The following is a 23,790-nucleotide window of genomic DNA, read 5'->3' on the forward strand; positions in this document are numbered from 1 at the left end:
CACTGCATGACTGTTTTTAACATAGCTCTCATACATTATTTCTCCTTCATTGATTGTCCAGCAATATGAACATGGTGAAATACAAGGCATTATAAATGACATGCTTTCATATCTCCACTTAATCTTTGGCAGACTCATGCTCACTTGACTCCATATGAAAAGCAAATAAAAACAAGTGACGCTGACGGCTGGAACCGTCCCAGCAGTGAGCTCCAATCATGTATCTGTATTATCACTGTTCCATACCTGTGGTGGTACACTGCTCATGCACAACATCCCAAACATCTCATTTGCTTCAATTTCACCTCTGCCTTCCCTTTAACGGGCAGAAATTTCTCTTCAAATTCAGATCCTAACAGTCTGACCTTCTCAATACCACTGATCATCATGGATTCCACTCCACATAGTATTCCACAGTGCTCTCTCTTTTCTCTTTCTCTTTTTTCTTCTTCCTACTTTTCTTTCCTCCCTTCTTTCCTTCTTTCTTCCTTTCTCTTCTTCCTAAGAAAAGAGGTAATGCATTTCACTTGTGACAGGGTATTAGGTAGCTTGGGTATTAGGAAAAAATCCTTCTCGGAAAGAGTGGTGAGGCAGTGGCACAGGCTGCCCAGGGAGGTAGTGGAGTCACCATACCTGGAGGTTTTCAAGAAATATGTAGATGTGGTACTGACGGACATGGTTCAGTGGGAACAGTGGGGATGGGTTGGGTTGATGGTTGGACTGGATGATCTTAGTGGTCTTTTCCAGCTGTAATGATTCTATGATTTGATGACTCTTTTCCTCTTTCTTTCTCCCTCTCCCTCTCTCTCTCTTTTTTTTTTAAAGCTAAAACTCAATTTCTTTTTTTTTTTTTTTATAAAAGTCCAACTTTCTCTTACCTCCTACCTTTCTAAAGTTGTTTACTCAAGAGCCCTCCTCATTTTTCATCCACTACCTCCACCTTTCTCTTTCACTGTAAGATAGATGATAAAAGGCCTGAAATCATAATGCATTGGCTTTCACTCCCAGTTTTGCCCACTCATTTTCTGCTTGATGCTGAAAGCATCACAGGAATATTTGGGATCTGACTAAGAGCTAGGATCCCACCCCCAGTCAACAAACAGCCATACTGAAGCCAGGCATATGAGAATCCATTCACACGTGCAGTGCTATAGTACTGAACACAGACTGAGGCTCAACACAGCAGTATTCAAGGCCATTGCTGGCTCCATCTGGTATAAATGGGGACTGGAAAGTGGTCAAAGCAGAACGGACAGTGAGGAGAACAGTGGGCACTTCTCTTAGAAAAGTGTGATGTGGACTTCCTGAGTGTAGTAACTCAGCCGCACGGTACACAGGGTGGCTGTGCTGTAGCTGTGTGAGGGCTGGAGGAGTTTGCTGTCCTTAATGCTTTCACCACTCGTGTCACCAGTGTCTGCTTACCCTCCTGGAAAAAGGAATAGTGCTGTGCAGATGTCATGGACCCTGGGGAAGGAAATAAGGCTTTTATGAGACCCTGGGTGGAAAGTGTAAGTCCTCAGGTGTCAGGACTGATTTAATTTCATACTTTACATCTGCATCTTTACTCAGAATCACCGTCCTCGTCATCCAGTTTGTCAGCGCTGGGAAGCGCCTCTTCAGCCTTCCCGTTATTTGAGCAGGGACGGCTCTCTGTGCTGCGTATCTCAGCGTGCGGGGCAGCAGCACGGGCTGCCCGCGGGTCGCCCTGAGCGCAACAGGGACGACAGCGCAGGCCGAGAGCGGGGCGGGCAAGGAAAGAAGCGGCAGGGCCCGCCGCGGGGTGCCTTCCGCTCCCCGCCAGCCTCGCACCCACCCCGCTCCCCCGCCCCTGCGGTCCCCGGGGCCGGACCTCGGCGGGGCGGCGGGTAAGTCCCGCCCCGAGCGGGGCGGGAGCCGCGGGAGGTGAGGTGCTGCCGGCGGAGGGTCCCGCCGCGGGGTGAGCGAGCGAGCGAGCGCGGCCGGGCCCTGAGGAGCGGCGGGTGCGGGCGTCGGGCCGGCGGGAGCGGCGGCGGAGCCGGGAAACTTCGCCGAAGTTACGGCCGAGAGCGGGAGGCGGCGGGGCCGAGCTGAGCGCTCGGTAGAGGGCAGCGGCACCGCGGGCCCGCCGGACCGCGCGCGACCGCAGCCCGATGGAGGGCGGTGCTGGTGGGGGCGGGGAGAAGCGGCGGGAGGCGGAGCCGGGCTGGAGAGCATCGCCCGTGTGCTGCGTGCCGTGCGCTGCGTGCTGCGTGCCGTGTGCCGGTTATCTAGTCACGGCGAGCTGAGGCTGCTTCGCTGCGTGCGCCGCTACGCGCTATTATTAGCGCTGGTATTTATTGTCGGTGCGCGCATAGCGAGCTATATATTGGGACGGCGTCTCCTGCAATACTCGCCAGTCAAAAGGAAGTTCTGTGAGGGAACAAGTGCCTCAGTCCCAAGCTCGGACCGTCAGAGCTGTCTTTACCTGCTGCTCTGCCTAGAAGCTCCCGCTGTCCTCTTGAGATGCTTCCATAGCTGCTTGAAGTGCACGAGGCTCGGCAGCAGAGCTCCATGCAGGCACCGTGTGTCTGTGTGGCCTGAGGTGCAGCCCCGTTAGGAAGCGCGCTGTGCCAGGGCAGATGTTCAGCAAGGGTCCCTTGGCACCAGCTAGCAGTGCTGGGCAGCCCCTGCAGCAGGCGCTGTGCTGTGGTGGGCCTGGTCCTGAGCTGAAACATGTACGTCACGTTGGTGACCAGCTGAAATGAGCAACTTTTGTGGCCGAGCAAGTCATCGTCAGTACAAATGACCTCTAGGAAACCTGAAGATATTCTGTTTTTGTTTTTTTTTTTAGGTGTATTTCTTGTTGAGTACGCCGTCATCTGTGTGCTGGAAGCCTGTGATAGCTCTTGAATGAAACAGGCTTTTAGCCAGAGGTCACTTCTTTTTTGGAAAATAGTGTTTTGCCTGTGTAGAATTGCCCTGCGGTTTATGCTGGATGTGTTTGTTATCCAACATTATCCGCCATAATACATTCTGTAGTGTTTAAAGGTTGTTGCCTTTTTCCTGCTGGGGGCTGCGGTTTGGTGATGGGTGAAGTGATGCTTGTAATAGGTGGTTTTGTATCGTTTTGTCAGGTACTTCAGGACTGTTACATGAAAGACTACGTATGTGTCATTTATTATTATGTGTGCTTCTCATGTTTTGGAATTTAACAGACATAATATTTGCCCTCATGTCACCATCATCACATTCATTTTCATAGTAATAATCAAAGGTGGCAACAATGGCATTCAGATGTTTAATTACATTTCATATAGGTGACCAGTGTTAACTTATTAAATTAATGCGTGGTGGAGCAGGAGCAAGTGTCACCACTTCCCTCTGTGCTTAGGAAGACATCAGCTTGCTCCTCACATATCAAAATCAGTATAGTCAGCCATATGGCACCAGAGAGTGTTTATTAAAGGAATGTTTCTCTGAACATTCTGTGTACTTTATTTCTTATTTCACTTCATGTGGATCTAAAATATTTTTTCCATCTCTCAGAAATTAAAACATTGAACAACATTCATTCTTCAGCAAGCTGAAGCCAAGATTTCTTAAGGTTTCATGAAAATTAATAAAGCTGGATTTTTGCTTGCATCAGACTAGATTCCTTCTCCACAGTTTGCTTGCCACTGGGCATTTTCAGATGGGTCTGGAGAAGTTCTTCTGGTCTCACTGCTGGAACTCTTGGGGGCTGTAAACTTTGATGTGGAGATCCCACTCTTTGTTGCTCATTTCACACTGGGTATCAAAGATTTCTTGCAGTGCAACTAATTAGCAGTTTCCAGGATGAAGATTTCAGGACAAAGAAGATACTGAGTTTGTATCTTCTTGCAGAAATACTTTGTTACTCTGTGACACAGAAAGAGAAGACGGTTCTCTGTACAGTTCTTGTTAACTGCGACCATTCAACTGTACTTTGAAAAAGCCAAAGGGTGTGCAAGAGAGCTGATAACCTTTCCAGCTTCTGTGTGTCAGTTGTTCCTGCTGTTCTGATGTTGTACCCAACTGAGGGTGAGCGTACAAGTAAAGTTCATTGAGCAACCTGGTCTAGTGAGAGATGTCCCTGCCAGTAAGGGCAGTGTGGAACTAGATGATCTTAAAGGTCCCTTCCAACCTAAACCGTTCTGTGTTTCTGTGATTGACTTTGACCGCTGACAAAGCATACAGACTCTATAAAGATGGACTCTGACTTACAAGACTAAGTTACTAAGTTGCACCCCAGCTTTGGGTTGCCTCCTGTTTTGCTGTGTGGGCTATATTCTGCTGGAACAGAAGTTGCCACAGGCTGCCATCTCAGATGAGGCACTAAACCTTGTATCCATGCTATGGAGATATGTGTGACCTTAAGTAAAGAGAAAACCAATCAAATCGATAAGAATAATGGTAGTTAGCTGTATGCTTAAGTTTCAGATCTGAAATTTGGAGGGAATGAAGACTGGAGACATATTCATTTCCTGTATTACACTGTCATAGCAAGAGAGCATGTACTTGTAACCCAGCACCATGAGAAGCAAATAAGATTCTTTTTAGCCCTAGGAATACAAACACATGTATCAGCATGCAGGCCTTGGCCTGTGTTTGCACAGACCGTTATACAGTGTAAAGTGACTTCAGTCCTGATATTTGGCCTAAAACCACTGTACGTGCATGTAAAATATAATTAATGTAATGCTTGATCCCGGGGCAGAATTTTTATATGACCTTTTATCAGTAGTAGTTTTGGAAGCTGCCCAAACTGCAGAATCCCCTGGAGTTCTTATAAAGGAGAAGTTGATGAAAAAAACATTTATGGGGATGTTGATCTCAGATCTCTGAGGAACAGAAACTTCCATGTGACTTTGCTCTGAGAAGCCTCAGTTCTGAGTCTGGTATCTGCCTAGAAATAAGGTAAAATGAAAGACTGACTTTATTATTTTAACAGCAGCTGAACTTTAACCAAATTTTTAAAAAGCGTGTGTATTAAATGGTAAGGAAGAAATCAGTTCTGTGCTTGTCTGACTCAAGACCAAAGTAGTGTGAGAATGTGACCTTCAGACTGTGTGATGCTGGAAGGTCAGCCTGTCTGCCAGTAGCTGAGCAATGCAAGGAGTGTGCAGTGAGAATGTTCACTTATCCTTCCAGGTGAATGTTCTAAAAGCTTTGCTCTCACTTGCCCAGTTCCTTTCCCAAAGGTGTATTTTTCAAAGGTTCCAAGGGCAACAAATCAATATATTGGCCTTTCCCCTATGTTGAAATAGTGTTTAAATTCTCTTACAACTCAAGTGTCTTTGCTTTTAATTTGCAGGACAATGTAACTGCTTGAGATGTGTTTACACGTGTGTTTTGCTGGGACTTGTGTCATTGCAGGATTATGTTGTGCTCACTAAAAGTCTTGTAACTTTTTTTCATGGCACATATTGTAACAAAGCAAAGTCTTGTTTCTACTTCTGTTGTCTAAAAACTTTTTGGCTGCTCAAATCATATGTAAGAAATGTAATAAGAATCATATGTAAGAGGAAAAACAGTGTTTGAAATTTCATTTACCTTGGCTTCTTAAAGGAAGCGGTGCTTCTCATTGCTGTAGGACCAGAGCTAGGTTGTTGAAGGCCACTGTGTTAACACATTATTCTGAATATCTCTGGGACCACGTGTTTAAGGGAAAAAAAATACAAGGGATGGGCAATGCTTTTTGATTATTTCTCCCCAAGGATCTCTTGTTTTTGGATGCACTGGCCAATTCCTACTCAGTCAGGAGATTACAGACACGTGAAATGGTGAGATTCTTACTTTTCCATGAAAGTATAGCCACACAAAGATGAGAAACTGCAAGTGCCCTATTAAGGGAAGAGCTACAATTTATGCTTCTATGGGGTCAGATGAGAGCTCCTGTAAGAGAGAGATGCTGGAAGTGTTGACCTCTGTCAGAGGGCTTTAATCAAGGTAAGGAAAATCACTCCTAGCACACATAGATCCTTAGGACACTAAGGCTTGCCCCAGTGTTACTTGCAGGGTGGTACTAATAGGCCATTCTGATGCATTTTTACTGGGAGCTAGGGGGGGAGCCAGCACTGCACATCATCCCCTTTCCCTTAGTACTTCTGCACTAAGGAAGGGGCCATACAATGAAAAGCTGTCATGAGACATTTTTATTTTTTTTTTTAGCAACAGAACATAAAGCTAGTGAATAAAGAAAGCACTGCCTCTACTCGGATGGATAAGATGACCTGCTGCAGCTTTATTTTCTGAGTTAGCATAATATTCAGAAAGTCTGTTAGTCTCATAGCTCCAGTCTGGGATAAGAAAACAACCAATGTCACTTCTTATCATTCAATCAGGGAAGGACGGTTAGGAGTTTAATGGAAATAATCTGCTTCACCTTCAAAGAAGAACATCTGTTGTTTGTGCAGAAGAGACAAGAGTTTGCCCAGAAACCTGCATTTTTTCATTGTCCTTTGACCCCATTTCCAAATTCAGGTTTTCATGTATCAGAAAACTTAGAAAACTTGCTTGTGTGCTGTGGAAAAAAGAGAATAGTTTCACCCTATAAACTTCTGTGGTAGTTTTCTGCATCTATGCTCTGCATTTCTGATTCGGGCTTTTCTGTGCATTGTAGAGGTTGCTCACAGTAGAACTGAGTGCTCAGAGTGTTTCCTCCAGCTATAAGTACATAGCAAACCTGTGCTGCTGTATCACACTTCCTAGGATTACCTGATTATACAGGGAAAGACCTTCTTACAATGTTCCCCACACAGCCAGAGCAACCAGTATTACTAAATGGCAGCCATGTTTAATTTTGTTCTTATATAATAAATATCTATTCACCAGCCATTCTTTTTTTGCATTTTTTAATTCTTTTTTGTCACCTCAGTCAGGGTTTAGTGTCACTGTAATCTTGCATTGTAATGTAATGACAATAAAATGATTCTCATACAAGTCTGGAGAGAATATGTGGTAGCAGCATTAAAATGTGCTTACCGAATCAAAACAAGTGCAGCGTTAGCATGTGGGAGCCGTGCCTGTGCGTTTGTAATGTTTCAGCAATATGAGATTACTGTGAGAAGCAACTAATCCAAACCTAGGAAGACATCCCATTACAAGACCATTAAATGACACAATGGCTGATGTGCACATTTCAGATGGGAAAAGCAGAAGCACAGATCTTGCGGTCGGTATTCAGTCAAACCATCTATTGAATTTAGTGGAGTTTTTACTGGAGCAAGGAATGCAGTACTGTGACTTTTTTAGCAGCAAGTTTCTTTTCTCTTAATAATGCTGCTAGAAAAAATATTTACCTCACCACTATTTAACAGTAGCCTAATGGTGAGAGTTGTATTTTGTGCACCATACAATGAGTTGTAAGGATTTGTCTGGGGTTTATTACAGAGATGTAGAACATTGTTTGAAGGCTGTTGTGAAAAAATACATTTGATTGTATCTTAAAATTACATCTATTTTCCTTTTATCTCAGTATGTAATTTTCAGGAAATATCATTTATTTCCCTTTTGGAGGAACCTTGGTCTGTGGGGGAGTGCTTTGGCACTGCCACAGTGTAAATTGGAAATTTCCAAACCCAAAATACCATTATGGCCAAAGGCTGCCCCTTTATCCTTTGTCATAGGGAAATACACCTTTCCCCCTTTTCGCCTCCCATTCTCTCCCCTCCCCTCAACCAGGGAGAGGGTTCAGAAGGCAGAATCTACACATCTCCTGCGGGGCCACCTAAAATGCTTGTCCAGTGTTGTTTCTTGACTCCCTGCATAGCCCATGGAAGGAGGCAGATACAGAACATAACTTGTCCCAGCCTGTCTCGAACATTCAGAGTAGGCTGCATGAATTGCCTTTGGATATGTTTTCTATCCCACTATGAAAATGGTCTAGGCAATTACACTGTAGAAGATGTGCACCATTTTAGTTGGCTAAATGAGAGGGTATGAATTCAGTCCCCGCGAGTACAGAAGAACAAACTTTTGGAGGAAAATTATGTGTAAAACATGGCATACCAGTCATTAGTAAAGGCTATGGACGTTGCTTTCTGAAGAAACATATACACGTTTAAATTAAGCAGCAGTCGTTATTCAATTTAATAGCTGTTTGCACATAAATCTGTTTTAAAGTCACTAATTAAATTATGTTTCCATTAGGCGAATCTGATCAAGAATAATGTATCATTACAGCATATTCATGGCATGCTGTCTATGTAAATGACGGTAGAGAAGATAACAGGACAGTGTTTTTAAAAATAATTCCAGTCACGAATTGTTGGCTGTCTTTAGTTCTCGTAATATTTTTTTTTATTAGAAGTGTTGGTTTTCTAAAATTGTGTTAGTAAGCACGCACTGACATTAATGTTAATCATATTTTTCAGTAAGATAAAATTAGGCCTACTTTAAATGCTGTTTGTGTCATTTTCCATTTTTGAGATGCTTCTTACAGTCATAAAAATACTTGGCCTCAATCAAAAGGTTCAATAATAGGTCGTGCTTTTGTAAGCATTTTAGATATGCTATAATCTGAACTCCAGAGTTTAAAAATTAACAGATTAATACCTACTACAAGAGAATCCTGGCACTGTAACAGCTAATGCTAGATGTTTCCCGCTGTTGTAAATCAGAAGGCAGCAGCCTTGGGCTGTGTGAAGATTTCACACAACCATGGGTCTTCCCAATCTTCAGGCCAAATTAATTGAAGGTAATTTAATTTACCTGTATCAGAAAGGAATTGGTGGGAGCAGATGTTGAAAGTTAAGTTTTTATTTAAATGAAACACATTGGAAAGTGAGCAAAACTTCTGAATCACATAGAATGGCTATTTGGAGTCTCTGAAGTGTCAAGTAACTGAAAAAATAACTCTTTCCTGTTAAGGAAAGAGACTGTAATTATTTTGTTTCTGAATTTTTAACAGAGCTTCAATACTTACATATTTAGAGACCTAAATATTCATATAGGTTTGTTTTCCTAACTTAATACATTGATTTGAAAATCATCAGTGAATGAACATAGTGAAAAAAATACATCTGCAATACAGAATGGGTATCGCTCTTTGTGTTGCTGGGTTCCTATTGCATTGGGATATCACTCTTTGTGTTGCTGGGGTCCTTCTGCACACCAGAGTATTGATGCTTAATGAAAAGAAAAAAAAAAAAAGTAAGGGTACAGTTCTCATATAGTTTCTTTGCTGTGTGCATAAGAATGAGTCAGATCATTGAACTTTCTCCAGAATAGTGGGCTGTTCTATAGAGCATCGCTTTATTCCAGAATGCAGTTAATGGCTGGGTAACTTAATTGAATTGCAGTTAGCAGCAGTTTCTGACTAAGACAGGTATTTTGCTTTTAAGTGTTTGCTCAAGAATAATATTTTCTGAAATCATGCACTTCATAATTTGTTTGGCAAAAAATAAATCATTCTATTAGTCAGCCAGCAGTCTGTTCTATGAGAATAATTATTCTTCTGCCTTCTCAAACAAGTCAACGCACCAGTCTACAAATGAAATTCATAAAAGAACAGTTCTTCCTAAATGGAATTATCACACACGTCTCCTTACACAGAGAGCGAGAAGTACGGTCAGTCGGTTTCTTTTTCTTATGGACAGCCGAGTTCTCAGATAAAGGAACTGCCAGCAGTGCAAACTTAACTCGACAGGTGACGTCTGCCTTCTACAGGTCACTGTGACAAGTGTACTCTGACAGTGAGTCTTGCTTATGAAAAGAAAGTATCCCCAAAGAGCTATGGGTGTTCTGCTGCCCTTTGATATGCAGACTCGAGTGCCCTTCAGATTTCAGCTTTCTGTCATCCTAGTAGATTAACATTAGCAGTTAAAAGGAAAATGTCTTCTGAGGGCTTCACCAGTGGCAAATCCATGTTTGTGATATTATTCACTAGAGGGAGACAGAAATGGGAAAGACCTCTCTCTTTAATCAATAATGCATGCTCTAGTTAGTCCTGTCCTCTGGACATGATTAAACATGTATTTTGTTTTATAACTGCTGATTTTGGTTGACTAGGGATTGTAACTACATATCCTCAAGCCTTTGCAGCTAGCATCAGGAAGATCTAACATGAACTGAGTAGTCAGCTGTGTTTAATGTTAATATTGCACATAAACTAAAAAGACCACCCCCACCCCCAAAAGAAGAAAAATCACCCAAAATCCCAATGGAGCAGCTAATTCTAACCTGTAGAGATCCAGGCTAAGATTCCACCGAGCAGATGTCTGTGATGTGAGCCAATTGTAGATGGTAGCCTACAGGTGTGTCTTTGTCACCGTTCATTTGAAGTTTTGAAAAATAACATGGTTTCATTTCTGTTAAAGATAAGGAAAAAAAGCTCAGCATAGAGGCTGAGCCATGTAAATTAAATGTTAGGCTAAGGTCTGTTCTCAGCTGGTAAAATATTTGGCCAAGGAAGCTGATGGAAAAAGCATTTTGGAAGAACACTGGAATTTCTGCCTAGCTGGATGGGGTTGGGTTGGGTTTTCTGTGTCCGTTGTCTCTTGGAGGAGCTGCCCTGGGGCTAGGCAAGTGGGGCTGGCAGGACTTGGCCCATGTAAGAGACTGAGAACTTGGCCCCCCTCCCTGTGTTCCTTGTGCTGGAGCACACAACGATCCTCAATGTGGGAAGGGGAAAGCGCGTCTTGGAGGACACAGAATGAAAGTGCCAGTCAGGAACACTCAGTTTGGATGCCAAGTGTGTTCATCTGGTGGCTCAAGCTGACAAAATTCAAGATGACAAAATTTGACAGCTGCTAAAGAGTAGAGAATCCAAAATGAACATGCAGTGGTTGTTATTAAATAGGAAACATTTATCTTAATGTGGTACCGGCTACTGCACAATAAATGATGATGATGATTTCCATTCACTGAAATGTGATATTTTTATACTGTTAGAGAACTGGCACAGTTGTAACTGGATAACATAAGTGCTTTGTTTTTTGTATTGATTGTTCTGCTGAAACCGTGTTGAAACCATTCAGGCGCGCACTGGATGTGGGTATGTGTGTGAGTGAAAATTCAGAAATTTTCTAAGAAATGCTTTTGCATGTTCTAAAATATTTTGTTTCCTTTCTTCTTCCCAGAGTTTTTCAAATCTGATTTTTTTTCTCATTACAATAGCTGAAGAAAAATGTCTTCCTTGAGTGGAAAGGCACAAACTGTGCTGGGCCTGGTGGAGCCGGAGCAGCTCGGCTGTACGTTGACACATGAGCACTTGTCCATGGACTACAGCAGCTTCTTCTGTCCACCTTCACCAGGCCAGGAGCCTTTGTCTGAGGGGCCCATCAAGATGAAGAATTTGTTTTGGATCAAGCAGAATCCCTACAGCCATAAAGACAACCTTCTTCTGTGTCAGGAGGTGGATGCCGTGAGGGAGGAGCTGCTGCATTTTAAAGCAGCAGGTGGTGGAACTATTGTGGAGAACACGACCACGGGAATCCGTCGGGATATGAAGACTTTGAAGAAACTCGCTGAAGAAACTGGAGTTCATATTATTGCTGGGGCTGGGTTTTACGTGGATTCCACACATTCTTCTCAAACACAGGCTATGACAGTGGAGCAGGTAAGTCTTAAGCATTTCTTGGGGGTCTCTCTGTTGTGAATCATCTCTGGATGTGTCAAAGATGGAGAGAACTTCAAACAAAATGGATGAAATCCTTAAGTTCTTACTTTGCAAAACTTGAGAGCGGTGTTCCTGCTTTCGTGTAATAGCTGGCCCAGCCCTACTGGTGTGTACTGGGATTATCTGTCAGCATTTCCAGTTCTTAAGCTCTGTTTTCTCCCAGGGATTAGTTGTAATGCAACAGCAAAAGGAAAATAAAATATTTCATGTGTAGGCATCTGGTACAACACCAATTATCCTTTTTACAATTATTTAGGGAAGAAGCATATCTCTTCTTCCTCGTTTGTCTATTTCCCTGGTAATTACTTCCCAATTAGGTCACGCAGAATTCTTGTAAAAAGCATAAAAAATAGCAGCATTTATAGGACAGTTGTAAATCATCACTGTGCTCAAGCTGCCAGTTATTTCCCTCTTCTCTACTGTTTTGCAGGCTTTTCAGTGCAGAATCTAAATCCTGTTGTTTGCACGATGCCCAAGACAATGTGTTAATAATGACTGAGATCCCCAGATATTTCTACAATAATAAATATTCATTCATTTTTTATTAAGAAAATGTGATGATAGGGAGAAGAAGGGAAGGAACTCTCCAAGGCAGGAGGCAGTGAATGTGAATGAGTAAAGCTGAGAAATGTTGTTTTTTTAATCTATCACAGTTTACAAATGAGTCAAATTCATTTTAAAAATAAATGTTTAAAACTTCAGCAGATGTAATGTGATATAGTACTGTAAGCCTCAGTGGACAGAAGTGGAACAAGCTGTAGGACAGTGCTTTCCCTAAACATTTAGAATTTGGTACCAATAGATGTCTTTGGGCAAAGGTTTCCCTTCAGTATTTGGTGGACTGCAGCAGATCCACAGGTGTCCTGTAGTCAGCAGTTAATCAGTACTTAATCCAGTCCAAAAGATCATTATATATTTGCTCCAGAAATAACGCCTCCTGTTTATTTCCATGGAAACTACAACAGATACAAAGAGCACAGTGAAACTATTTGATAGGGCAAATCCTCAGCTACAAAACACTTTTCCAGCATAGTCAACACCATTAGCTCTGTGTATTTAGCAGGGATTTCCCTGCATGCTATGCTTGCAACAGTCTGCACTAGCGGGGGTGACCCAGTGTCACAGTCACCACTGAAATGCACCGCCCATCAGCTCTCTTTGCTCTCATCCACTGTTTGGTCTCCATAAACATTCAGCAAGCATCAATGAATGTCACTGAATGCAATTTTTTTTTGCGTGGAAGAATTCACACACCTTTGCTTCATCCACACTTTCATGTCACACACTGTTTTGTCAGACTGCAGCTCTGCTGCCATCTGTCACGTGGCAACAACATGTAACAGAGTGCTGGAGGCAAGGTTCCACCTCTACTGCTGTACCACCAACATCCGCATCTGATGTTCTGGGTCAGCATCATAAAATAGGAGACATTACTTTTAGAGCAGCCCTTATGGTTACTAACAAAGAATTGGACAGTGACTGATCTGTGGTAAGACTAATTTGACTTAATGACATGTTTTCTGATTAGGCAAAGATAATTTGAGTTTTTTTTTTGCTAGCCTTAGCTGAATGAGGGAGATATGTAGGTGTTTGTAAGTTCACAGAGGTGTTTAGTGAAATGAGAGTGTTATTGATACAGGAGCAATGCTCTTTGGGTTGATCTCAGGAGAGAAGTGAAAAAAGTGAATTCCCTGTCTGGTTGTCTATAGAAACGTTTAGTAGGTTGGTTATACATGAAGCAGAAGGTGTGTGATCATAGGATAGAGGGTCGGGCATATGCTCAGTTGAGATTTTTGCTTGTAGTTCTGGCGTCAGTTGAGTTATTGTAGTTTTACATTTGCATTCCAAAGAGCAGGATTTGCCTTAAACTTGACTTTTGGGTCCTGTGGCCTGGAGTCTTTGCCAGACTTTCTTCCTTTCCTGTCTGAATAACAAGGATTCCTTATTTGCTGAGCCCTGATTTAGCAGGAATTGTTTCTGGATCCACCAGCTTAAATTAGTACTCAAATTGTGTGTGGACCTGCTTTCCCTACAAACTGGACAATTGAGGGAGAAATGCTCTTAAGTGTGGATACTGTTATATTGATTTCCTTCTCTGTTTATTTTGGTCTTAGTTAATGGCTAGGTTAATGTTAGTTGGCAGAAACTAGATTTTAACTGCAGCATTTTCACACACCCAACTGTTAAATAAGTCCAAAAGAACCTCGGTAGTAGAGCTTGCACAGCGTCCATAGAACACATTTGATGCTTCTTTAATAAAAACAGTATTACTAACAAAAAAACTCATTTCCCCAATCCTCAGCTCACAGGCATCATTGTTGATGAGATCCTCCACGGAGCAGATGGGACCGACATCAGGTGTGGTGTGGTGGGAGAGATCGGCTGCTCCTGGCCCATGACTGCAAGCGAGCGCAGGGTGCTGCAGGCGGCTGCACACGCACAGGCACAGATCGGGTGCCCCATCATCATCCACCCTGGCAGGCACAGCGATGCACCCTTCCAAATAGTTCGCATCCTGCAGGAAGCTGGGGCTGACACTTCCAAAACAGTCATGTCTCACCTCGACAGGTAAGCGGGCTGCTCAGCTCACCTTCTGGCCGTGCTTCCACAACTCGTGGAATTCTCTGGGGAACAGCTCTGCAAAAAACTATTTTTTATTGTGCTCTGATATCGTGACATGAAGTATATTTTTGTGTTTACTGACTTTAAATATGTAACTCCTTATATAAAGCTTGATCAGTTTCCAGCACTTTGATCTGGATCAGCTCTTAGGTTCATACTGATAAAAACACCCACGAATTTTAAACACTCCTTCAGAAGCTCTGGATGGAAGATTAGGAATAACTGTAGATGCATTTTGCATTTTTTTATTTCTTAAAGAAGATTCAATGAATTCACCTTCCTGTACAAGTCACGAGAACTGGATGTTGAGTGGCTTTCACCAGATGTGGTGGGGGCTGCTGGGATTCCAGCGTTTTAGAAAATGGGCCACTGTTATGGGCCTGGCCACTGTCTCACTGATGCTAATGGAGCACTCACTGATTTGGGTGCATTCTGGATCAAAGCTGGATCTTTTCAATTCTGCTGTCAGGCAGAAGAAATACTACTTAAAATGAAAACTGTTGGATTTTGGATGATCCTTACCTTAGACCACAGAGCTAACTTCCAGTTTCCTTGAGGGTAAAAAGCTGAAGCCCTACATCAGACATGTGGAGGAACCAGGATGCTTTTCTCACTCCAATTTAGAAGCACATTCTCTATTAACAAATTATTTTTGTGTGATCTCGTGTGGCTCATGATGAGTTGGAAAAAGTCTGAGCATTGATTAGTTTGGACAGTTGTTGAATAATGGAGACTGTTTGTGGTCATATGACTCTCAGCAATTGGATTGTTTGTCCTCAATATGACTGTAATGCAGGCAAGAGCTCTGATCTCCAAATTTCTAATCATTATAGGCTCTATGAGCTTACAAATCACGCTTCAGGTTTTGTGTATTTGTACAGAGCTTGGTGTTTTGTATGAGGATTTTAGGAGCATAATATTCAGTGTCATGAGATTTTACTTATATTCTATGATATAGAAACGATATGGCCTTTTCTTATGTATTTACCTGAATTTCTTTGTATGTATAGCTCTTTTTTTTCTTCTCAGTTCTTAGGAAAAACTGATGGCTTAAATCTTTTTGTGAAAGGAAGGACGGAGCGGGCTGCAGCATCAGTACTTATGGACCCATTTTTGCTACAACATCAACACCAGTTCTGTTTTTTTGTCTTTATACACTGTTGTAAGTCATTAGATTCAGTGATTTATTGGTGGAAAAAATAAGCAACGTAAGTAGGAAAACAGTCAAGGCAGAGGTGCAGTTTCTCTTACAACCACTGATAAGCAATATGGCATTTCCTTATTCTGTCTTTCTTCCATCGTTATTTTCACACATTCAGGTTGGCAGTTGCTGTAACATAGGCTCTAAACTGCTGTGAAGTTTGGCTTTGCAATGTGCATTTAACATTTTAAGTCTCTTTCACTGAGAAGAATCCATGTGGGAGCATCCTAGCCCCTTCAGCGTGAGATGAATTTGTACATAGCTCCATATTTCGTGCCAGCTTTTGACATATGCAGAGGGGCAGTTTTCAGGTGGATTTACAGGCAAATGCTAAAACTAAAATGCAGGCCACCGTTCTGCCATTTAGCATCTTAGAACAAAAGGTAGCAAGTGTCCATCTTGGAAATACGGTGCACATGAAGGCTAGGAAGCAAAAGCTCCTGAGTCTTGGCTACTGAATTCAATCCCTTAATGGGGATTAAGGTTGTAAAGGTATCTTGGTAGAGATCAGCATCCATTGCTTCGGGAGCTTTTGTTCAAAGACTCACAGCAAGTGTTGGGAATGCTGGTCTGAAAGTGCCTCAGTGGGTGTCCTTTAGGTGACTTACAGATGAAGACCAGCCTACAGGACCTGCGTTCCATCTCAGTTTCCTTGCGTTCTGGACAGCTCAAGGCCATGCTGCCCCAACACCTACATCCAGTACACAGACCAGCCACTGGAACTGGGAGCTGCTGCTGCTGCATCCATGAGGCCTCCAAGAGGACTCAGGGGCTGGGGAAATCACACTCTCCTGCTCTTTGCTGGGACAGAACTTGCAAAACCACTGTGCTATGTGTAGTTTCCAAAACCTGTTGTTCTGGCTGTGATTTTGAAATACGTTGTTGGTGGAGTGTTTTGTTTGGTTGTTATTATTATTATTATTATTATTATTATTATTATTATTATTTGCATGATTAGTTTTTGTTTTTGTTTTCAAAAATACATAGGGTCACTGCACAGGCAGAGGTACTCTTGGCTACTGTCCGAGCTGAGTGTGATTGGATCTAGAATAATCCATGTTCTTGCTCTGCACCTTGAAAAAACACACATGGCTTCATTCTTTGTAAACTGTAACATTTGTTTTAAAATAACACTTTCAGTTAATTTTACTTGACAAGTCTTAGACTCTTACTGATGGCAGGCTTCTGTCAACAAGGGTTATCTCTCTCGTTTGTTCCTCCTCCTTGATCCTGTTAAGTCATAATATATTGAGTTTGTGTTATCAACCATTTCCATAGTAGCAGACTGTGATGTAATTGTATAGGATAAAATTATGATGTGAATATTAGCATAAGAGAAGAACAGAACTACAGCCATTCTGGTTAACTGTGTTGCCCTGGTGGAAAGCTATTTTCTCCCTAGATGCAAAAAATGTGTAATGGTTATAAGAATAAATTTACATGGGTTAAAAGGTTTACATTTGAGGGTTGGATAGTGGGTTTTCTTGTTGCTCCTATTTTTCATTTGCATAGTTTATATTCTTGGTAAAAATGTTTCAGAGAAAAAAATCACAGAGCTGTAGAGTTATCCTTCTTTTCCAAATGAGTGATGGGTTTTAGTAGCTTTGTTTCTTCACTTTTTAAATCTGATGTAAAAGCCATACCTCAGCTACTTGCAGACCCATTATATATTTTCGTAAGAGCATTTCCTTAAGGTGTTCTGGCCACATCCCAGTGCAGACTGTGATATATTGCATTTCCAGTGACAGTCTGGAGACATCACTGTACATTATGGAAACTAAAGACAAAGTTATGTATTAACGGTGCTTGATGGATGAAACAAGCCCTGGATGTATCCGTCTCCTGTAACTCTTCTGGGAAAGTAAATCTGTCTTATGTAAGCAATCCATTGTCTTTTTTTTTAAATGTCACTGAGTTAACCTCCTCCTTAAATGTCCTTCCTTGTTTGATTGTCTATTTAATAGTTTAGTGATATCAAAAGTAAGTAACCTTTCTGTTTCCATTTAAAGATGATTGTAAATGTTCTTATTTTATCATGGGGGAAGAGTTGCTTTTGCTTCATTTGCATTTAATGCATGATTGGAAGAAAGACAGTGCTGTGTATTAGGCTATGTTGCATGTGTCAAACATGAGTTCTGTTCTTCAACATCTTATGTTATTGTTTTTGTTCCTTACAAGTACGAAGTCACAAAATATCTTACCATCCTACCATGAGATTTTTTTTTTCCTTTTACAGTGCTGACATTTTGTTCTGTGTGTTCTGCAGGAGCATATTTGATACAAAGAAACTTCTGGAATTTGCTAAACTTGGATGCTACTTGGAGTATGACCTATTTGGTACAGAATTTATCTATTACCACTTCCAACCTGACATTGACATGCCAAGTGACAATGACAGAATTGCAAGGTACCTGCTTCAATGTGGTTTAAGCAATAGCATTGCCATTGACAAATTAATATTATTGGTGTACATCTTAAAGGGCATCACAGAGCAGTTCTGCTTACAGTTCAAAATTGTCTTTTCTCATACTAAAATAATGGATAATTTTTTTTGCTGCTGTCACTTCTTTAGGGCACCATGTATAATTTCTTCTATCTGCAAAGGAAAACGTGGCGTCAGAGACTCGTGGAGTATAACTTGAGAAAAAGATCAAAAGCTGCTTTAACTTCATTCTCTGTCCTAATTCCATGCTGATTTTGTTTAATTTTATCATTTACTGGATGTATATAGACTGTCAAATTATAAAAGGGAAGTCTGGAAAAACAGGGTATGTGTTAAGATTTGACTTTTGTTGGAAACTCAGTGTCACTACCAAGCGAGCCTGTAATGTCTTCTCACAAGTGAGCAAAACTCATTGGTTTTCTTGCATGGATTTGGTTCTCTTTTACCATCCTGAAAACCACACTTGTTCTTCCACACTTTTTATCGTTTATCTTCCCTGTTTGCTTTGTCCTTTCCTGCTTTGGAAGGATGAGGCTCCTGTCTCTTCAGAGCTGTCGTTCTCTTCATATTCACAATGTTAAAATATTGGCCCTACTGGCAGGATCTCTCTTCCCCATTTCTCATCAGTGCATGCAGTCCCAGCTCAGCTGCAGACAGGTCTGCTGTGCTCTGCTAACACGAAGCATTGCTAAAGCATTGCTCCATTCTCTCTGTCCAGGTAGGCCATCCTCCTTTGCTGTTCATTTTCAGTGTTCACGTGTAGTCAAGTGGCAGGTTTCTGAGGGGTGGGATGCCAGCCTACCTTATGTCTTTTCCACTTCCAGAACCAGAAGCAATTCTTCCTTTCTCTTTCATGAGAAAGCCTGTAAGGCTCTTAATCACCAGCGAAGTAGCTTGCTTGCTTTCACCTGCACCTGAGATCTTGCTTTTTTGCCATTCACCATCAGATTAGCTGCAAACCATCTCTGTTTTAAGACTGTTGTAGTTACTGTTCCACTTATTGCCAAGCGTTCGCTGCTGCTTTTCACACTAGGAGTCCTTTCTCTAACAGAACTCTCTGTCTTGTGCTTAGTATTCTGAAGTGTTGGAATGAGTCTGCAGTTTTCACACTGAGAATGTGAATGTGTTGCTCCTCTCTCCTGTGCCACAGTTGGTCAACATGCATGGAAGTATTGGGAAGAAAATGTGTAGAAGGATGGACTATGCCTTGGTTAATAAGTATTTGTTCAGCCATGGCAAAGTTTTCACTCCATCCATGAGTCCTGCTTAGCCACCAACATCTCTCCTTAAACTCTCTGACAGCTGAGTGTTCGTTGCAGCTCTGCTCATAGGCAGAAAATACTGAAAGTTTGTTTTCTCTTGTATGATGTGAAAACCTGCACTCTACTTAGGAGTGCCATTAGGTGGATTTTACTAAGCTTTTGGTGCAACCACACTGGGCATTTGATGACAGTGGCAATCTTCCTGAGTTGCTGGGTTTTTTGTGAGTTTTTGTTTTTGTTTTGTTTTGGTTTTTTTTGGTCAAGCAGTGCCAGAGAGGTGGCAATCCAAATGGTCTTTAAGTGTGTCAGTGGAACACATTTTGACCAAACTAAATGGAAAAAAGTTTGTTCAGATGTTATCTATTCAAAATATAAGTAAACTTCTGTAGTCAGACAATAGCCACTCAAACAGAGTTTAATTTGTTTGTACTTAACTCATTTATGCTGCAACCTATTGCCAGTGCAAGTAGAAAACTGAATTTTTTCAAGGGCAGCTTTTCCCTGAGTCAGCAGCACGTACCAACTGAACTTAGAGGAATGAGCAAGCTTCAAATATGGAATGTAAAGGACCCTATGCTTCCCCAAACCACAAAGTGAGTCCAGCTGTGGAAGAAGATGATCTTAAAAGGATGTTTAATCATCCAAGAACTTACACAGTCCTCCAGTGCTGTTGCTCTTATTCTCTGATTAACTTGTGGTTTCTGTGTTTCAAGCTCGAGAAAATACTGGTGACATCGTAATCCTACAATATACATACTATTTGTATTGTTCTTGTGAAAGATGTTTTCTTACCAAGCTCTGTCACACTTGACTTTTTCGTACTGTGCCCATATTAATTAGGTCATGCTAGATGTATCTCCTCATAAGTAATTGTAATAAAAACTGACAGTAAGGGTTTCCAGATATGGTGTGGTTACTTACAGAACTAGAGTTTGCTTTCTTGCTGATCAAAGTACAGTCAAGAAGGTGAAAATTAGAATTTCACAGTGCTGGCATATGATGGAAATGGGTGGCTCAGTGAGAAATGGTCCAGTCTGTCTGCCTCTGCCACTTTAATGCTGTGGTCTGCTACTAATGCAAGCAAAAAACAGAAGCTTAGGGGTGTAAAGTCATGCAGTGCAGAAGTTTGGACTCCTACAGAATAAGTTCTAAAAACTGAGTGTAGCAAGGGATTAAGATTCCCAGAGTGAAATGAGGAACAGAAGGCCTCCTTGTAGCAGGCTTGCCACAAGGCAATGACCAGAAGTCTTTGAGTCAAGCTTGTCAGTTTGCCGAGTCTGTTCAGCTGGGCTGCTGCATTAACTCCTCTTACTTGCTGGCACATGCCAGCACTTTACAGTGCTTGTCTTATTTATTTAATTTATTTATTTAATGAGCATTGAAACGTTTGGTTGATAATTGTCTATGTAGAATATGATGTTGACAATTCAGAATTTTTATCAACCTGGTTGTTCTAGATGAGAATTAACTGACAGTGTGAAAGCATTGGTGTAATTGAGCACAACCAGTCAGGTCCTTAATGGCTGTTAACTACAGCTGGTGTTGTGTCAGCAGCAACAGCTAACCCCATGAACTGACCATGCTGAAAGGGAGCTTTTCTGAGAACTTATTACTTGTACATATAAAAACCGTGCCCTGTGCTTTGTAATAGTGACATTCTTGAATACCTTCATAGGCTCAGTGAGATTGGAAATCCAAAGCTGTGCCAACTGGGAAGAGTTTTCCTTGTCCACTTTGAGATGTGTGATGGAGTGGAGTTTTTTCAATTCAATACAACAAATGTTTTAAGTTTGAAATAAATATAAGGAATGTGTCTTTTCAGTACCTAAAAATAGTCATAATGCAATGTAGGAGTACAAAGATGTAAGAAGTTTAAATACTGATGAGTCCTGTGTTGAGGACCTGTCAGTGAGAGCTATGCTTTTTGCTTTTGCAGGATTCGTATGCTGATCGATGAAGGCTATGAAGACAGAATTCTGATGGCTCATGATGTGCACACGAAGAATAGGTTGATGAAATACGGAGGTCATGGATATTCACATATCCTCAAAAACATTGTTCCTAAAATGCTGATTAGAGGCATATCCCAGGATAAAATTGATAAAATACTGATAGAAAATCCAAAGCGGTGGTTGACTTTTAAGTAAGAATAGTGAATTAATATCCCTACCTTATAGGGAAGATTGATACAATTCAGATGTGATTTAGGAGAGCAGCCATTTAAATACGTGCTTCTTCTCAGAAATCCAGAAGGCATTAGTGCTATGAACAACCTGATTATGACTTTTTAATTAGACCACCAAAATTACTTATTTTCTCTGTATTTCCTCCCTTCTAAAAGTCCATTTGTGAATGATTTGCTGGATATGCACCTATCTGCAAAATCTTTTCAGTGTATTAAAATAACTGTTACCAAAGAGTCATCTCATATTATTATTACATTCTCCAAAAATATTTTTGAAGAAGCATCATCTGGGCTTTGAAAGAAATTACAGTTTTCAATTAAATTCCCCTTCTCCAGGGTGTGATTTTAATTCGTGTAATATTGATAATCTGCTAATTATCCCTTTATTAAGCACTATTTAAATGATATAAGGTCTGCCACTTTTAAATCACTTCCAAAGAGAACAGAGGGCTAAATTTCAAATAATTCTAAAAAGATGCTGTTTTTTTCTACTTGAACAATTTACTTATTTCTGACTGAAACTGGAAGAAAAAATACATGACAAATATTATTTTTTAATAAAGCAATTTGTAGACTCCTGTATGTAGTAGCGTCACGGATTTCTTTTTTAAACATTAATTTGTCATCTTGAATTTATGGAACCTCTCACTGATCACATGTAAGTGCATACAGACCATCGGCTTTTTGTAAGGATGCAACACCAAAAGTCAAAATATATTACATAATATGGTTTTAATGAGTTGCAATAGTTATAACAAAGTTGTGATATAAGTCTTTACAAATCAGTATATCAAGATATGATGAAAAAGGAATAAATGTTTGCCTTATATGTGTTTTTCACATGAAGTGTGTTCTTTCCTCTTGTCTATCTTTTACCAAGCAATTTATCCAAAAAAAAAGGTAGTAGTGGTAGCCTGATTTCAAAAGCTTCTTCAGATTTGACCTAATATGTCTTGCAGTGCTGAAGTTTTCCCATAAACACCTCAGTAAATATGCATTGCTAGTTGCAAATGATTTCTAGCTTGTTACGTTACTGCTTGATACCACACAGACAACCTCTACTGCACTGCTGGCAGTGTGCTAAAAGTGATAAAAGCAATCCTGGATTGAACAGACAAGAAGTCAACTACACATCTGCTACTGCAATGCGTGACGTAGTAGTAGGAAACCAGGAGTGATCCCTGCCATGTACACATACAGTCAGGAGTGATCCCTGCCATGTACACACAGCTCAGCGCTGTGTTGTAGCCCAAAAGCATAACCAATCTGATGAGACACAAGCAGTCTGCAACTCACTGTCTCTCTGTAACACCTAGATGAATGATGCCAGCCATCCTCTTAGCCTGGGCCATCTCAGTGTATTTTTTGACAACTCAAACCAGAAACAGAATGAGAACTGTGCTCTGTTTAAAAGCTTTACTCATTCAAACGAGTTTTTTTAGAGACATTCTTCAAATCTTCATCACTTTTACTGAGGACTCAGCACTGGAGAGCTTTATGTCTCAATGGCAGACACTTTGGGTGTCTTACTGCAGAGAAATCTGAGTTCATACCCTTAGCAGATTAGACAAGGTTGCTTATGGCAAATGGCATGAAACTGAAATGCTAGGGATTGCCTCTATTACTCTTCAATGATTTTTACAAATTCTACCTTGACTTTGCCAAATTTCTAAGAATAACATAACCAGCTGTGCTAAGGAGCTAGCTAATAATCTTGGTAACATTTTTAGATGGAAATCTGCAAGTTTTAACCGGAGAGAAATAGATAGCCTCCCGTCCCCCAAACAAAGCAAATAATAAATCTATTTTCAGAATAGAAGTATTCTGTGGCTATTCCTGGTATGACTGATTTTAAAGCATTTTTATAACTATGTAACTCATAGTATCTGTGCTTAGTTTAATTCTCCAAGCTATTAATCTTTTATATGTATTAAACTTCTTTCTTTGAGACTTTAGATATATATATCTTTATATATATATATATATATATGAATGAGAAAAATAGGTTTTAATACACACTCTCTTGCATGTAAGTATCTGCTTCTTTCTTTGCATATGTGTTTTCATTTTTGGTAATATACTTATCTATGTCCATCTCATAGGCACACCTTACTACAAACTGATAGCTAAGTACCACGGAGAAGGCCTGCGTCCCAACACTTTCTCCTGTATTTCATCTCCCATTCTTCCTTTGTGGGAAAGATCCCCAACTTCAGTGAGATGAGACACTGAAGACAATCAAGTGTTGGCCCATTCCTACAAAATTCTAGTTATGTTCAGTATGTTAAGTCATTACTGTATTATTAAAAATAGTAGCCAAGTACAGACTAAGTGCTAAAGGACTAATGAGGACTAGTTGCTGCAAAGAAAACATCTGACCTGGATCTGAAGATGTGGATTCTAGGCCTAAATATTTACATAACTAACCATCAGGAATGGGCCTGTAACATTGGCTAAATATATATTTACACATGTTTACAA

General features: G+C 40.9%; 1 protein-coding gene across 2 annotated transcripts; it reads left to right on the forward strand.

Moving 5' to 3' along the window:
- The first annotated feature begins 1,792 nt into the window (after window positions 1-1,792).
- Window positions 1,793-22,342, forward strand: PTER (phosphotriesterase related). 2 transcript variants are annotated; one of them, XM_031614405.2, is made up of 5 exons: window positions 1,793-1,936; window positions 11,095-11,536; window positions 13,899-14,164; window positions 17,686-17,826; window positions 21,061-22,342. In XM_031614405.2, the coding sequence occupies exons 2-5, from the start codon at window positions 11,105-11,107 to the stop codon at window positions 21,269-21,271; spliced, it is 1,050 nt and encodes a 349-aa protein (XP_031470265.1). In that variant the 5' UTR covers window positions 1,793-1,936; window positions 11,095-11,104; the 3' UTR covers window positions 21,272-22,342. The 2 variants fall into 2 exon arrangements, with proteins under 2 accessions (XP_031470265.1, XP_089999001.1); XM_090142875.1 differs by having other exon boundaries at window positions 1,840-1,902.
- Window positions 22,343-23,790: the final 1,448 nt, after the last annotated feature.

The sequence above is a fragment of the Phasianus colchicus genome, chromosome 6 (assembly GCF_987193195.1).
Source record: "Phasianus colchicus chromosome 6, bPhaCol1.hap1.1, whole genome shotgun sequence".
In the NCBI taxonomy this organism is placed as follows: Eukaryota; Metazoa; Chordata; class Aves; order Galliformes; family Phasianidae; genus Phasianus; species Phasianus colchicus.

Bases quoted from the DNA above. Each gene is read 5' to 3' on its own strand.
- PTER (XM_031614405.2), top strand. From the start codon at position 11,105: ATGTCTTCCTTGAGTGGAAAGGCACAAACTGTGCTGGGCCTGGTGGAG. The intron at 11,537-13,898 runs GTAAGTCTTAAG...CCCAATCCTCAG, and splicing joins AGGCTATGACAGTGGAGCAG to CTCACAGGCATCATTGTTGA. The intron at 14,165-17,685 runs GTAAGCGGGCTG...TGTGTTCTGCAG, and splicing joins GTCATGTCTCACCTCGACAG to GAGCATATTTGATACAAAGA.